Genomic DNA, 17,500 nt, shown 5'->3' with positions numbered 1-17,500 from the left:
TTTATGTGCTTTAGGGTCATTTAGGGACAGGTAATTAACCGTCCATGCTGAGAATCGGAGAGGTGTGACTGGATTCGAACCCACAAATAAGCTAATACGGGAACAACACATTTCCGGTTACGCAACCAGTGATAATATAAAATGTAATATACGATACCATTACATGTTTATTTCTTCACACGTGTATAGAGTATATTGTCATAACAAGTACAGTTCACATGGGGAATACACACACATTGGATTCTGTTATCTTCTGTGCGATAAAATACGTTTGTATGCATGAATATGGGCGCACGTGTGTGTGTGTGTGTGTGTGTGTGTGTGTGTGTGTGTGTGTGTGTGTGTGTGTGTGTGTGTGTGTGTGTGTGTGTGTGTGTGTGTGTGTGTGTGTGTGTGTAAGCAACGCTCGTTGGGTCCCGTCTCCGATTCTCTAATTTCTAAAACACCTACACTCAAATTCATGTTCGCTCCCAAATAAATCTTTATCTTTGATTTCCAATTATCATATTTAGATTTGAACTCGTGTATTGTTTGAGTTTGAGCTCTTTCACCTAAACTTTTCCACACGTTTATACATCTCTATGGAAAACCGTATTTCTTCACATCCTTTCGACATATGGTCTTTCTTAATCTACTTCCATGACCTCGTAAACCTCTCCCTTAATCAGGAGATCTTTTCTATCAATATAATATATTCCCTTCAGTGACCTCAACATTGTAATTATGTCACTCTCTCTTCGATCCAGTACTTCCTATCTTCTTCCCTTCCTCCCTTCCTCCCTCCTTCCCTTCCTCCCTCCTTCACTTTCTTCCTTCCTCCCTTCTTCCCTTTCCTCCCTTCCTCCCTTCCTCACCTTTCCTCTCTCTCTCTCTCTCCCTTCCTCCCTTCCTCCCTTCCTCCCTTCCTCCCTTCCTCCCTTCCTCCCTTCTTCCCTTCCTCCCTTCCTCCCTTCCTCCCTTCCTCCCTTCCTCCCTTCCTCCCCTCCTCCCTTCCTCCCTTCCTCCCTTCCTCCCTTCCTCCCTTCCTCCCTTCCTCCCTTCCTCCCTTCCTCCCCTCCTCCCTTCCTCTCTTCCTCCCTTCCTCCCTTCCTCCCTTCCTCCCTTCCCTTCCCTTCCACCTCTCTTCTCCTCTTCCCTCCATCACCCATAATACCTTCCTCCCCCTCACTCACCTAATATAAGCAAAGAAGAAAGGAAACAGTTCGAGACGAGCTGTGATTGGTTGGATGGGAAGGCGTGCTGTAGGTTGTCTACTGAATGCTTATAGGGGCGCCAGCATCTGCAACACGCGCTGGGTCGTGGCTTTGGTAGAGGCGGGCAGCATATATGGTAATACGGTCCCGCATGTGTTTGGGGTACAGCAATAGGACATTGGATCGGTAGTATGGGCTCAGTAGAGTAGCTTACGCCAGGAGCCTTTTAGCTGCAGCCAAATACTCGTGCTCAAACTATAAACATCTATAGCTGTTAAAGGTCGAAACCAGCTCCAGAAAGGTGGCAAGATAAGTTCAAATTTGAACACGCGATCACACTGTGAACGAAATATGTTCAATGTATATATATATATATATATATATATATATATATATATATATATATATATATATATATATATATATATATACATAGATATATATATATATATATATATATGTATATATATATATATATATATATATATACATATACATATATCAAGGACTTTTTCCCCCTTACATGGAAGGTAGCCAAAGTGAAAGGCATAAATCCACTCCCAACCATTTGAATCCCTCCCTCCCTCTTTTCTTGGCTCCTCCTGGATGACGGGTCATCTCTGCATCTCGCCCACTACCCTAGGTCAGAAGCAATGCAGCAAGACACATTCACAGTAAGGCCGTTTCACTTAATCGACGGCCCCTCCTTTCCGTCCCCTCATGCAGAAAAAGAGATCACTGGGAGAAATTCCTTCGGGCTGTGTCAAAATATCATTCAAACCTTTTCACTCCCCCACCCACTCCCTTCCATGCATCACAGCATCATCTATCCACAACCATTCTCCATTCACATCTATCTTCTGTCTTCTCCCTTTCTTCCTTAACATACACCCCCCTGTTCCCCAGTGCCCCTTTTATTCTATCCATCCATCTCATAATTGGTCGCCCACCTATGTTCATCCCCTCCACCTCTGCCTTCAACACCTCATTTACTAACCTTTCTTCACTCATTCTTTCCAGCCTAGGAACCCCTACTGTGCTTCTTAGGAATTTCATCTCAAACACATTTAAATTCTTCCTCTTTTATGTTCCATGTTTCTGCCCCATACAGTGCTGTCGACACAATCACCCCTTCATATAATCTCCCCTCAGTATCCATTCCCGAAAGTTTATTTCTCATTACACTTTTTAATCCCCCAAGGCATTTACTTGTTTTTCTCAATCTACATTCTACCTTCACCTCCACTCCTCCCTTTCCCACCACATTCGCCTCTAAGTATTTAAAGCTCTCCTCTTCCTCCAGTCTTTCTCCCTTAATATTCACTTCCAATTTGCTGCCATCCTCTCCTGTTGTTCCTCTCATCACCTTACTTTTACCCACATTTGTCTTCAACGTCCTTCCTTCACACACCTTCCCAACCTCTGTCACTAACTTCCTTAATCTCTGTTCTGATCCTGCTACAAACGTAGTGTCCTCAGCAAACAACAACTGGCTTATCTCCCATTTTTCCCGATTTCTTTAACCGTCTCCAATATATATATATATATATATATATATATATATATATATATATGTATATATATATAACGTATATATATATACATGTATATATACATATGTATATATATATGTATATACATATATATATGTATGTATGTATATATATATATATATATATATATATATATATATATATATATGTATACATATGTAGGTGTGGGTGTATGTGTGCGGTTATTACGTTTTAAGTCTTACCGAAACAAAAACAATTCTAGATGATGGATGGTGGAAACCTAACACTACAAAAATGCTGTCTTGGAAAATTGAGGACATTATAATAGTGGAGATATCTTATTTCTTTATTGTCATTTTTTTCTTTGCACATATCAAAACTAAATCTGATAAGTCTTTATTATGAAATTTCATTCATTATTTCATTTCTCCTTTTTTCCAATTAATTGATTGATTAATTCTTCTTTTCCTCAGGTACTGAGAGTCATGGAGAGATAATTCGAAACTCGATTACTGTCTTGACGAAAAAGAAGAAACGAGGTGAAACAGATTTACTTTCCGGAGATAAAGACTTATTTTTGAATATGTAAGTCGGTACAATAAACGAAGAGAGTAACAACAAGTCAGGTCGTTTAATAGTTGACTTTCTTGAAGAAATTTGACACGAACTAAGAAAAATCGCAAAGTGAAAAAGATGATAATACAGTGAAGAATCAAATCGACAGAAATATTTTGATGAAATCAAACAAAAGAAAATAAGACTAAAAAAAAAAAAAAGGAAGTGCAGGAAGAAAAAACAAAAGACGGTTCGAGCTATTTTCTTGGTTCAGGAACTTCTTCGTCCAGCTCAGAGTCGCGTTTCTTTTGTTCGATACTGGTTTCTCCAATGGCAACGCTTCCGATCGTCGGCGTGTACATCGTCGACGTCTCCTTCGGTTGGAAAACCCGCCGTAGGAGCTCCCAACAGCTGGTGCGGTTTTCCGCGTGATAACATCTTCCTTTGCCACGGCCTTCCACTAACACCGAAGTCCCCAGTTTCTGCCACTTCACACTCCGGTAGCATTTCCGTTGCATGACAATCTTCTTCTTGAGCCGAAGACATATCCTCGTCGACTAGCTCCCTCGCAACATCGACCTGTGACTCACCAACAAGTCCTTATTACAGTACAAAGATAATCATAAAATACGAATGTTTGAGTAACTACTCCTTTGCGATTTTTGTATATAAATCCGTCACGACACTTGTTGAGATATCAAATTGAAAATACTAGAGTTTCGTGAAAACATAATCTTCCTGCTTCTCATACTCTCAAGATCTTCAAATCCCGAACCCGGCGTTTAATATCCTTTAGAAGCTGCGAGAAGTCTCAACAGAAAAAAGGAAACACAAACAAGAAACAGTTATCCAGAAGACTCAAGTCTTACAAAAATAGAGTAAAAAAGACCAAAGTCGGCCTTCAACCTAGAAGACTATTTGATCTCCACCAACATCCAGAATGAACGAGTAAGTAGAATATATATTTTTTCTCTTTGTCTTTTTTTTTTTTATGACCAAACGTTTGTTACCTGAATAAATTAGTAATGATTGATATTCCCAATACAACGCCCAGCTTCTATTCCGGTTGGAAACAGAGAATTTAATGCAGGTGTGAAAGAAATTATCTCTGGTCTCAGAGGGACATTGTGCTCATGACCTAACAAATCACTCTTCAAGATGGTATTCGTATCAGCTTCATAAAACTGTTTTTCAAATGGGTCACGACTCAAGCCTTGCGCTTCTCTTTTAGAGGTATCAAGTCTGCCTCTACATACTCTTTGGTTCTCATAATATGTCTTCATTTGCTCAGAGCTCCATCTGTCTGAGTAAAATTCTTTTATATTCCAAGCACCGTTTCTTGTGAGAACGTAACAGGCCAGAGACCAGTAGTGGTATCAAACAAATTTCGCGTGAGTTTTAGTTTTACGCGAATTTAAGATTACGCGTATTCCGGAGTGTACACAAAAATCATGAAGATAATAACACGTTTATACTATTGAGGTAATTCAAAGCTGACCTTTGATATATCAAAACTACACAAAAATATCTCGTTTTTGTTGCATTAATGTAGTCTTGTGTACACAAATTAGATATATAATAATAGTAGTTTTGTCTATAGATCTGTCGTAAATATTCAACAGTGAAATATATATCTACATAATTCTGATATATTTTGGGACAGGGTGTCCCAAAAACTGTACTCATTCTTTGAAATGTTTAGTAACATTATCGAATTTATTTGTCTGCGCTATTATCAGCTATATCTGAAAAATAGTTGTCATCAGTTTGAACATTGCGAACACGCAGGGCGGACTAGACTAGTCGTAGGTGAAATAATAAACTTTTCTTTAATTTTAAATTTTCAAGTTGACAACCACAATTTTTCACAGCTGTTAACTTGGACCATTAGAATCTACAATGTTACGAAATATTTCAGAGTGAATAGGTTTTTTGGGACATCCTGTATATTGGTATGAATAAATTTTGTATTTATAGTATGTGTGCTCATAATGTATGTAAAGCAAATGGTTTTATTCTGCCGGTCGTAGATGGAAGAGAGAGTCTAGTAACAGTGCCTATGTATAGAGTAGACTGAAAATATGAACAGAACTCACATTTGTCTGTGCATTAGTTTAAAGTCCATTATTTTCCTGATCTTTCTTTATTGAGTGTGTTTGTGTAAAAAAGTGTAAATCATCGCATATGTGAACGTATTTGCATTGAAATATCTACACATGTACACATTTACATATATAGTACATACGGGAGCATATATGATCACACACACACACAAGTACATGTACATGTATAGTACATATACATATGTACACACACGTGATTTAATATAATTATTCCCACTCATACTCATATATGGACATAAGCAAAGACAAAAGTACACATAAGTTATTAGACTTGTATAGGTATTCTATCAAAAACCTTCTTCCCTCCTATATAGGAGCAATGCAATGAAAACAAGCAAAATTGAACATAACATTGATATCATAAAGATATATATGTATATATCTGCATACATACAGTCCGCACACGTTCATGAGATTATGTATATACATATATGCATACATGGACTAAGCACATAAGTGCACATACGCACATTCACACAAAAATGCACAGATATGCATGGACATGTGTGGATATGCATATACACATGCACACACATATGTGGATTCATATGTGCACATGTGCAAAGCATATAGACATGTCCAATGCACGCGTACACATGCGCAGATGTGCATGGACATCTGCGTGCACGCACACACGCACACACATACCCACACACACACACAGATACACACAACCATCCGAGAGCATTGAAGCAAGTGGGCAAAATAGAATAATTAGGATGTACGAGAGCAAACTTTGGTCGCTTTCCTTGTCGGGGCTCAACTGTCACACTGGACCTTATGTCCAGCATCACAACATTGATCAATACTATCAAACCACAGATCAGCAAGTGGCACGTTTTACGAGTTCCGTCCCCCCTGGCCAAACGATTTTATTCAGTTTAAGTTGTTTACAAGATGGAGGATGTTTTGAGTCTTTTATAGCTCCTAGTGTGTTGTCAAATGAGTCTTTTCTATGATAAAACCTATGTTTTAGGTTTTAGTTGAAGCTTGAGATTTAAAACGTATGCCTTTACTGGACTGTCATGATAAGCTCAAAGAGGTTCATATAGCTTCCATCTGCTGTGTCACTCCCTTGTCCACTACGCTCCCAAGAAATTCCTTTATTTAACTGATGGGCTGCAAGCCTTCTTGGAGCTCTCATACAACCAGTTATCATACTTTATGTATTTCGTTGTATTATCAAGGGACATCCATCGACTTGATTTGTTTGTGGATAGGTTAATTTACTTTGAGTATACGATTAAAATAAAACAGTTGAATATGATTATATTCAAACATGAAAAATGGACAGAGGGTCTTTGGCTCCATATGACTCGTTTCACACGTACCGACTTTTAGACGTGTGCCGTCCACGACACGACGTCGTGCTCTCAAATAACTATGGGTATCTATGGATACTTTCACATGTCACGACCACGTTTGAAAGCGTTTATAGACAATCATGGTTATTTGTGAGCGAGACGTCGTGTCGTGTCGTGGACGGCGTACGGCGAAAAGTTGATACGTGTAAAACGAACCAAAGATATTGAATACATAAAGGTATGATGGAAAGATGCATAAACAGCCAGAACAGATGCAATCGAGGTAGGTCCCTTTTATTATGTAGGGAACACTCTTGGCTGATTAAAATCGCTAGGTGACAGAGGAAACAGATACATGGCTTCCGTATCATCGACTTTTTTCTGTCCGCCGTGGACGGCACGGCGCGCGTCGAAAACTCGCCGTTGACCACACATATGCCATAAACCGTCTCTCACTACTTATACAGTAACGTGTGCTCTAGAGGTCGGCCTGTCTGACCACGGTCAACACAGTTTTGTTCACTTTTCCCGCCGTGGACGATACGTCGTCTTGTCGGATTGACAAGGGTGCCGTGTGACTTCGGTGGTTGTGTGTAACATATTGTCGTTGCCTTTGCGTGTGTGAGTATATTAAAAGCAATGATGATAATAAATGATTATGTAAATAGATGAATAAATAAATTGCTCGCTGATACCATTTGTAGTCGTGAGGAGCCACGGCGTCGAGTCGTAACATCCAGAGCGAAGTTCTTAGGCTCGTTTATGAATGGACTTTTCGCCGTGCGCCGTCCACGACACGACGCCATGCTCTCAAATAATCACAGGTATCTATGAACGCCTTCACACGTCACGACCACGACCACGACCACGTGTGAAAGCGTCCATACCTGTGATTATTTGAGCGCACGAAGTCGTGTCGTGAACGTGGACGACTCACGGCGGAAAGTCGATACGTGTAAAACGAGGATTATGCGCCTAAAAATGACCAAAGAAGTAAACTTCGCCTATTGATTTACTTGTGTAATGATGAGTTAACCTGTCTTTTAATTTATCATTTGATCTATTCACCTATTTATTCATATGTTCATTTATCCATCTTAATTGTATACTTATATATTTTATTAATTTCATTTGTGTTTATTAAGTTATGTTTATCTATCTATATTTCAGTTAATTAGCTATATAGTTAATTAGGTAGTTGGCTAGTTAATTAGGTGTATAGTTAGTTGGTTAGATAGACGCATATAAGAATTTGAACAAAATATGGTGAGACAAACATGCTCAAAAACAATATATTGCATGGAATGGGCATCACTATACATTCTATCTGTCTTATCATACAGACCCATAAGCTTTACAGGCAGCTATACTATGATTGTTCAACAAGTGTGAAGGTGTTTAGTCCACTGCAGAAACTGCTGTCTATCCACTGTCGCCAGGACAAGTTTTATATGATTGATTTGGTTTACCGTCACAAACTCCCCCTATTAGGTGGTTAGGACGGTGCTCCTTACAGAGGACTTTGTAGCGTTAAATTTAATTCAACTCGCCGATAGCAGGGTTCGAGCCGCCATCACCTCGACCTTCGCCACAAGTAACGATGCTCTAAGCCGCTCGGCCAGCAAATGTAGTAGTTCATAAAAGTCGAAGGGAATTGACGGAGTACGTGGGTAATGTATATGTTGTATAGAATAATCTGCTATCATGGTCTTCTGGAGTACTGAGTTAAGTTTACTCTGAAATCCAATCCTATCGAGGCTTTCTCGGGTAGAACCCTAATCCCATCGCTCTGATATGGTAACCGGGTTACGCTAAACTAGTGACATGATTTTGCCACGATGATGAAAAATTATAGCAAGAAAAACTAGTCCAATTAGCCCAGTCCAGTTACAATACTTACATACGCTGACATAGTCAATCCTTTTTACTTTTTTCTTTCTTTCTTTTCTTTTTCTTTTTCTTTTTTTTTCTGGAAGGGGAAAGAGATGTTTTTTTTCCAAATCATATTTTTTTATCATCTGTAAAAGTAGCAGTTGAAATGCTAAAGATACAAAGAAAATAAAGAAGAGAAAAGGAAAAAAATGGGGAGGAATGGAAAAGTGGCCAAGGTATATGAGAAAGAATTTTGAAATATATATATATACATATATATATATATATATATATATATATATATATATATATATATATATATATAAAATAAGAAAAGAGAAGAAGAGAAAATTGGAAGTTGGAGGACAAAGGAGGAAAGAGAAGAGGAGGAAAGCAAAAACTAGAGGAAGAGGAGGAATAGGGGAAGCAGAAAATGGGGAAGGAGGGAGTGGACGTTTACGGGGAACTAGAGAAGCAGGTGGAGGAGTAAGAGGAGGAGGTAGATATGGAGATGGAGGAGAAGGAAGTAGATTTGGAGATGGAGGAGAAGAAAGTAGATTTGGAGGTGGAAGAGGAGGAAGTAGATTTGGAGATGGAGGAGGAGGAGGAGGTTTATTTGGAACTGGAGGAGGAAGAGGTAGATTTGGAGGTGGAAGAGGAGGAAGTAGATTTGGAAGTAGAGGAGGAGGAGGAGGAAGAGGAGGAGGAGGAGGAGGAGGAGGAAGAGGTAAATTTGGAGGTGGATAAGGAGGTAGATTTGGAGGTGGAGGAGGATACGGTGGTAGATTTGGAGGTGGAGGAGGAGGAGGCAGATTTGGAAGTGAAGGAGGAGGGCAAGATGGAGGTGGAGGAGGATATGAAGGTAGTGGAGGAGAAACAGAAAGAGAAGGAAGAGGTGCATAAGTCACAAAGGAAGTGGAAGAAGATGACACACAAATGGCAAAAAGAGCAAGCGGAGGAGGGGTAAGGAGAGAATAAGAAGAGAAAGGAGGAGGAGGAGGAGGAGGAGGAGGAGGAGGAGGAGGAGGAGGAGGAGGAGGAGGAGGAGGAGGAGGAGGAGGAGGAGGAGGAGGAGGAGGAGGAGGAGGAGGAGACGGAGACGGAGACAATGGGCATGGATGCTCTAGTAGGGAAGTGGGGATAGAACATTTTTTTCAAGAATTTCTTAATCATCTCACTTAACGCAAAAGGTCATTGGCATCCTCTTGGCATGCAAACCACTACACCAATCGTCTTAAGTCGTTTATTCGTTTAAGTAACATCTAGGTTCATAGTTAGTCTTTAACGTTAGACACAGCGCACTAAGCTTTCGGAGAAAAGATCGATATAATGAGAAAATCATGACTATAACATCTATATTCTCGTAAACTGATAACATTTCTTCCAAGGGTACATGACGCTGTGAATACACCATGCTCTTTGTGGATATAAACCAAAGACTTAGTGAGTTGGTAAATGTTGTTCTATAAGAGAGAAAAAATATATATGTAAAGACGAAAACAATAACAAAAGAAAGGATGTTACATATCCGCTGACGTCAAACTTTTTTCAACTTACTGTAGATTGGTAGTTTGATATCCACACTAGGGTTTGATGAGACAAACGAGGAGAGTTGTCTTCGCTTTAATCTTTCAGTCTTCTCAGTCTAACAAATAAATGTAACCTCCGAGGAAAACTCGGGGAGTTGCCAAAAATCTAATATGTATACATATTAATTTACAAGGGGTGCCATACGCTGATCGGGTAAAGTTGGTCGATTCGGTTGGAGAGGTCTATTGTCTCACCAGGTGTTCGGCGTTGACCCGAAAGGCCTAGTTCCCTGGTCACTGGAGACAATGACGCGTCCCATAGGAGACTAGTCCCAGCATAATGGAGAGGTCTCAGCACAAAGGAGAATCCCCTGAGAGTTGGTTGAAGACGTTAGAGTTCCTTTTCACTACATATGCGTGCGTGCGAGCTTGTGTAGGCTAGACAAATAAAGGATTGATTCTTGCTTTCAATTATCTTGTAACGTATTCATACACATAATGTTGGAACAATGGTGGTATTGGGAAATACTCATGATTAAAAGGAAACTGACTTAATAAACATACGGAAGTAGATATTATTTCCGTTCACCTTGTCAAAATGTACTTTTGTGAAGTTGTCGCTCGATTTTGAAGATTGTATCGGGGGAGGGGATAGAAGGTTTTGGTGGAGAGGATTGGTGATGGTTCTTTATTGCAGGGATAGTGTGAGTTTGTGAAGGGACAGTCTCTATGTCGAGGCCACGGGGGACTCTTTTGATATGATCTTTGTGCAAGACGGTCTCTGTAAGATCGTGCAACCTGAGTGCTTTGACTTTGTTCTTTGACTCATGTCCAATGATACGATAGGGTCCAGAGAATTTAGGGGAGAGCTTCGAGGTGAGGTTGTGGTCAAGGGTGTGAACAATGTCTCCAATTTCAAAGGTACAAGATCTGGCTGATTTGTTAAGCAAAAAAAAAAAAAAAACCATTTCGTCCTTAATTAGATGAAGAGTATTATGGATTCTTTTAAAAAGGTTATTGAAATTTGTTACTTTGACCTTGACATAATCATTGAAGTTGTAAACGGGAGGTAATTATGAAAAAAGGTCATATGGGAACCTTTTGTTGAGCCAAAGAGAACAAAATGAGGTGATTTTAATATTAATCTGTTAATGGAACTATTTATGCAAGCTTCAATCATAGGGACATTTTCATCCCAAATAGGGTGATGATCTAAGAACATTGAGAATCTTTCTATTCTGGCGTTCAACTGACCCATTTGAACTAGGACGATAAGCAGTAGTGTTGTATTTCTTTATTTGAAAGTAATTACAAATGTGCGAAAGAATCTCATTGTTAGATTCAGTCCTATTGTAAGAAATTAGAGTTTTGGGTGTATTGGAGGGGCATATGAGTTTGTCAATAAGGGTCTTTGCTACGTATTGTACTGTCTTGTCTGGAACGGGGGAAAGAATAGGGAATAGTGATAAATAGGTATTGGTTTCCCCTATGTGTAAGTGGTAACTTAAGAAGATCAACAGCGACTGTGTCGAATGGCTTAGAAGGGGTAGGATAAGTTAGAATTGGAACATGGCCGCTGATTTGACATTTTTGAGTCGCGCAAAGGTGACAAGAGTCAATGTGGGCATGTATATCCTTCCTCATGGTCAACCAGAAGTAGTGCAATCTGGTTCGTGTGACGCATTTCTCCTTACTAGGGTGTGCAGCAATGGGGGAACTACAAGCTGGAACACTGATCTGTTGGGTTCATGTTTGTTCGTTAGTGTTGTTTTGTGTTACATAATGTCATCAACTAACGTGTAATTGTCTAGATCGGGAGGAAAATTGTCTGTGTCAGTTGTGTCTGCAGATTCGAGGAAGTATATGACACGTTTCCAAAGAGGGTCTGATCTCTGCGCTGCGGCTACGCGCGCTTATGTAAGAGTTACTGAAATTGGATTCTGAGGGATGATCGCAATATGGCGACTGAGAGCGTTTGCAATTAGGTTTGCTTTTCCTTGAACAAAATGAAAAATGGGCATGAACTCTTGCATAATAAGGAACCAGCGGGTAAATGTTCCTGAAAAATTATCTCCTTTAAAGAGGTATAATATTGGTTGATGGTCTATGTATATGTGTATTTCGTAACTAAGGATGGTCTCTTTTAAATGTTTGAGTGCGTATATAACAGCTAAAGCTTCTATGTCTGTGACTAAGATAATTTCGCTCGTGTTTGTTGAGTGTGCAGCTAGCATAGGCAATTTATCTGAGTTTTGTGTTGTGTTATTGCATGAGGACTGCCACAAGTTCGGTGTTCTGTGTATATTGCAAAAAGAAGCTTGTAGCTTGAGAAGGCAAGGATAGGTGCCGTGATTAAGGCTTTCTTTAAGCCATTGAAGGCTTTCTCTTGGTCAGGTCTCCAAATGAAGGAGGTGTCCTTCGTAGTGAAGTTAATGGTGCTGCTATACTAGCGTAACATTGAATGTAATGTCTGTAAAATTCTGATTGACCAAGAGATGAACGTATTTGTTCAACAGAAGTAGGGCGTGGAAAATCAATGATTGCCTTGACCTTGTCCTGAGAGGTTCAAATTCCTTGTGAATTAAGGACATACCCTAAGAAGCGTATTTTTTCTGAAGGAAGGGGCACTTCTTAAGCTTTAATTTGAGACCTGCTTTTACTAGTCGTGAGATGACAGTGTGTCGAGTGTGTAAATTTTAGCTAACGGATTTGGAAGCGATGATCACCTCATCGACGTACATACACTCTGAATGACCTATGATATCTGCAAGGACTATGTGCATAAGTCGTGTGATCACTGAAGGAGCTGAAACGAGACCCATGGCTAGTCGTTTGAAGTGATAATGACCTGTGGGTGTGCTAAAGGATGTCAGAGGCCTTGACTCTGGAACAAAGGAGATCTGGAAATGTCCTGACATAAGGTCCAACCTCGTGAACACTACGTTTTTCTCACCAACGGAGTGGAAGATGTCTTGTAATACAGGGATGGGGTGTCGGTCTGGTATGAAAAGTTTATTTAACTCTCTGAAGTCTACTACTGGGCGGAAAGAACCATCGTATTTACGGACAACAAAGAGGGGGGATTCCATTCGCTGATTGATATTTCAATAATGTCTTGACAATCATGTCTTGGATAAGGCTACCTACAATGATGCGTTTATTGTGTGGCATTTTGTATGCAGGAATGTAACGCGGTTTAGAGTTCTCACGATGGAATATATGATGCTGAATAAAATTAGTGACTCCATGGGGTTTACCTGGAGTGGTAATGGTATGTCTAGATTTGTTGCAAAGTGCAAGCAAGTCTGCTTGTGCATCAGGGTAGTCTATGGGGTTGAAATGTAAAGCATCAATGGGTTCCTGTTCTGTAGGCACGTCGGAAATTGTGGTACAAAATTGAGAAGTAGGGAATTTGTCATCCATGATTTTGGTGCTTGAAGGATATACTTTGAAATTTCAAACGTTTGTACCAAATGTGAGATGGAGGAGTGCGTTAGTGTCATTGACAATTAAAATGAAAGTATGATCTTTCTTTGACGTAGAGCTGATGTCTAAAAGCAGGGAAATGCCATCGATATGGCAAATTTCTGGCATACAGAATACATCGGTGACTTATGCTTGGAAAACTCATATGTGTATCTTTGTATACTCGCAAAGAAACAACGACTTTGGGTTGATAAGCACTGCGTGAGTGTGCTTGAATGTAGATAACACTTCTGAGACGTGATGGATTTGTTGTTGAAATCCATCTAAAAGGGAAAAGAAAGTGTCCTCAGGCAGTGAAAGATCAACGGTTATTTATTGAGTATTTTTCCTGAGTTTTGCTTTTTGGACATGCGGGAGGAGGTAGTGTGTGTGTCACATTTGGAACGCAAGTCCACAATTGTCAGTAAAGTAAAAAAGTTAGAGTCCTGGGAGGGGGTTTGGATGGTGGTGCAGTTTGTGCTAGCAGCTGGTGCATCCTCGTATGATGGAGCAGAGTGAATTTGAATGAAAGGCTAAAACCAGCTGACGTGGAATCATGTTCTGCCTGCTCGACCACGTTGATGTGGTTAACTCTTTGGGAAGAAGTAAACGTCAGCTACATAGGTGATAACTGGAATGACTAAGCTAATGTCTAGGGAGAATTTACCAATTATCGGGAATGGTACACCATCTACATTGCAAAGGTTGACGTCGGGGGTTCCAAAATGGTGACACGTTTAGTTTCAGTGCGGAATTTGTGGAAACTGTGTGTTGACATTATGTTAACTGGGGAACCCGTGTCGAGAAAGATTGTCACTTTGGTGTTGCTAGACGTAGCATTGAATGTTAAGGAATGGGAAGACATGTCTGGGATATCCAGGGTATGTACAGGTAGAGTTGATGAGTGAATATCCGGGTATGGAGTAACTGTCCTTGGTGTGCACTGAGTCTTTGTATTCTGTAGTCACAAAGGAGATGTGTTACGTGAATACCTTGCAGATGTGTTACACAAATGCCTTGCAGGAGAGCGATCTGGGGATTCAGGTGTGTGTTGCCTCTGTACTAGAAGCACACGGCAACGATTACTCGTGTGAAAACATATACCGTGATGCTAGCAATGTTGGTTTTGTTATGAAGGGTTTCTGTGGGGTAAGTGATATCGGATGCGAGATGTATGTCTTGATCTCATGTTATGTGAGGGGGACCGTGTGACCTGGACTATTGCGTGGGTGGGTGCGATGGGTACTGACTGGCTCTGGATCTGGGTTGTAGCTTTGCCCGTGTCAGAGAATTTCCTCGAGAATTCTCCTAGTGCGATACCTGGCATGAATGAAATTGTGCTAACTTTCTGGAGTGTGTCTGGGTGTAATTAGGAGAGTAGTCAAAAGTGTGCCACGAATGAGACTACGTGTTCCAATGAAAATTTGTCTTCTGATATCCAATCTGAGTTTTTGAGACTTTCTTGGAGTTCACTTTCAAATGTTGAAGCAATTTTGACAGCTTTCTCTTTGGTGCGATGTGGACCAGGATTGTAATATGTATACATATTGATTTACAAGTGGTGCCATATATTGATCGGGAAGAGTTGGTCGAGTCAGTTGGAGAGGTCTATTGTCTCGCCAGGTGTTCGGCGTTGACCCGAAAGGCCTAGTTCCCTGGTCACTGGAGACAATGACGCGTCCCTTAGGAGACAGGTCCCAGCACAAGAGAGAGGTCCCAGCGCAATGGATAATCCCCTGAGCGTTGGTTGAAGACGTTAGAGTTTTTTCTCACTTTATATGCGTGCGTGCGCGCGTGTGCAGGCTAGACATGTAAAGGATTGATTCTTGTTTTCAATTATCTTGCAGCATTACTGATAGAAAGGTCATCTGACATCATCATCTGTTCGAAATGGTTTTTATTTGTTTTTTCCCGCAGTTTGTAGTGAATAGAATTTTAATCTATCCTCTATACTCCTCTGTTCAATGAATACTGAGTGACACTACTTCAAGTATTTCAATGATATTGATCATATTAGGTTGATATTAATGATTATGAGAGGGGTATTTAACCTAAGGCTTGTATTGAAAATATATCACCTAGTTATCAGTGACTGAAAATATCACATTGTTTTCTACATACTTAATACATTGGAGTCCCTGAAATAAAGCTGTTCTTATAAGTTGTAGTTTATCAACGCTTTTATCCTGATATTAAGGTTCATACAATAATTTATGCAAGTATTTGTTTTTTCCCACGCTCCTTCGCGTAACATTCTGCCCCATTTGAATCGCGTCAAGTGTCAAGATAATATCAAGGGTATGTCGGGAAATAAAACATACGCCATGACCTGCGCGTGCGTGTGTTTGTTTGTGTGTGTGTATGTGTGTGTGTGTGTGAGAGAGAGTTAGAGAGAGAGAGAGAGAGAGAGAGAGAGAGAGAGAGAGAGAGAGAGAGAGAGAGAGAGAGAGAGTGAGAGATGGAGAGAGAGTGAATGAGTGAGTGAGAATGAGTGAGTCAGTAAGTGAAAGATATTCACCACGGTCTTGAATCACATGTTGCTCTTATGAGTGACAGCCATTACCCTCCCGGGTGAGAGCTCAGAGCTCATGTAACCCCGATCTATGGGTAATGTTGTGACCTTACATACGCGCGCGCGCGAGCAACGCTTTGCCCACCACAACTGAGTACTGGATCTCAGTGCAGCAAAGCAAAAAAATTCTGCCCTGGGCAAGGTAACATAATATACATGATTTTTTAGTTATATTGAAGTTTATTACAGCAATAATACAGGATTTTTTGTTATATTGAAATTTATTACAACAATAATACAGGACTTTAACTCTCTGTATTAGCAGTCGAAAACACATGTATGTGTGTGTGTGTGTGTGTGTGTGTGTGTGTGTGTGTGTGTGTGTGTGTGTGTGTGTGTGTGTGTGTGTGTGTGTGTGTGTGTGTGTGTGTGTGTGTATGTGTGTGCTAGTGTGTGTGCTAAGTGTGTGTCTATGTGTTAGTGTTAGCGTTAGTGTTAATGTTAGTGTTAGTGTTAGTGTTAGAGAGTGTGTATGTGTGTGTGTGTGTGTGTGTGTGTGTGTGTGTGTGTGTGTGTGTGTGTGTGTGTGTGTGTGTGTGTGTGTGTGTGTGTGTGTGTGATTTTACTATATCCATTAAAAACGGAGCAATTCTCTATAAATTCTATCATGGAAGGTTCTAGACGATGTCATAATCTGGAGGAGCGACAGGAGAATCATGGTTTGACAACGACACCAACACATTAATATATACATATTCACCGGGCTGAACTAATCTAGTTAAACAAATTATCTTAAGGTGAAAAGATGGAGCTCGGATCTTTCATGTTTTATTTCAACAACACTGGACGCGACTTCCTTTCTACTGTACAGCATCTTGAAGTTGACCTTTAAAGAAAGGGATATGATATTACACCATTTTTTGCTGGTATACAAAAATTAATATGAAACACGTTTTCTTCGGATGTCATGCCGTCCTTTCTATTGTACAGGATGTTGAAGTTGACCTTCTCTTAAAGAAGGGATATACACCATTCTTTGTTGGTATACAAAAATTGATATTTAACATGTTTTCCTCGGATCTCATGCCTTCCGTTCCACTGCACAGGATCTTGAAGATATCTTTCTCCCAAAGAAAGGGATATTACAACATTCTATGCTGTTATACAAAAATTGATATTATTACATGTTTTCCTCGGATCTCATGCCTATCGTTGTGACTCATGGCTTTGATATGAGATCAATGACGGGTACAAAAATTAAATAAAGAATAATGGAACAAATAACTCCATTTATTGAAGTCCCAAATAACCATAGCCTCGTTCAAATGATAATATGTCTAAGTGGTGGCATTAGGAGCTGTGTAGAACGGGATATATATATACACACACACACACATATATATATATATATATATATATATATATATATATTT

The 17,500-nt window shown here is 40.0% G+C and overlaps 1 protein-coding gene across 3 annotated transcripts in view; it reads left to right on the top strand.

The window, feature by feature from the left end:
* The first annotated feature begins 3,962 nt into the window (after positions 1 to 3,962).
* LOC143025367 (G-protein coupled receptor moody-like) overlaps positions 3,963 to 17,500 on the top strand; it is an 81,492-nt gene continuing 67,954 nt past the window's right edge. For 2 of the 3 annotated variants that reach the window (XM_076184913.1, XM_076184910.1), the window contains exon 1: positions 3,963 to 4,210. In XM_076184913.1, coding sequence (XP_076041028.1) covers positions 4,203 to 4,210 — 8 coding nt within the window. In that variant the 5' untranslated portion in view covers positions 3,963 to 4,202. The remainder of the gene's footprint in view (positions 4,211 to 17,500) is intronic. The other variant, XM_076184911.1, reaches the window with a different exon arrangement.

The sequence above is a fragment of the Oratosquilla oratoria genome, chromosome 5 (assembly GCF_046742065.1).
Source record: "Oratosquilla oratoria isolate Oo_2021 chromosome 5, ASM4674206v1, whole genome shotgun sequence".
Classification (NCBI taxonomy): Eukaryota; Metazoa; Arthropoda; class Malacostraca; order Stomatopoda; family Squillidae; genus Oratosquilla; species Oratosquilla oratoria.
This window is presented reverse-complemented; position numbering and strand designations above follow the sequence as displayed.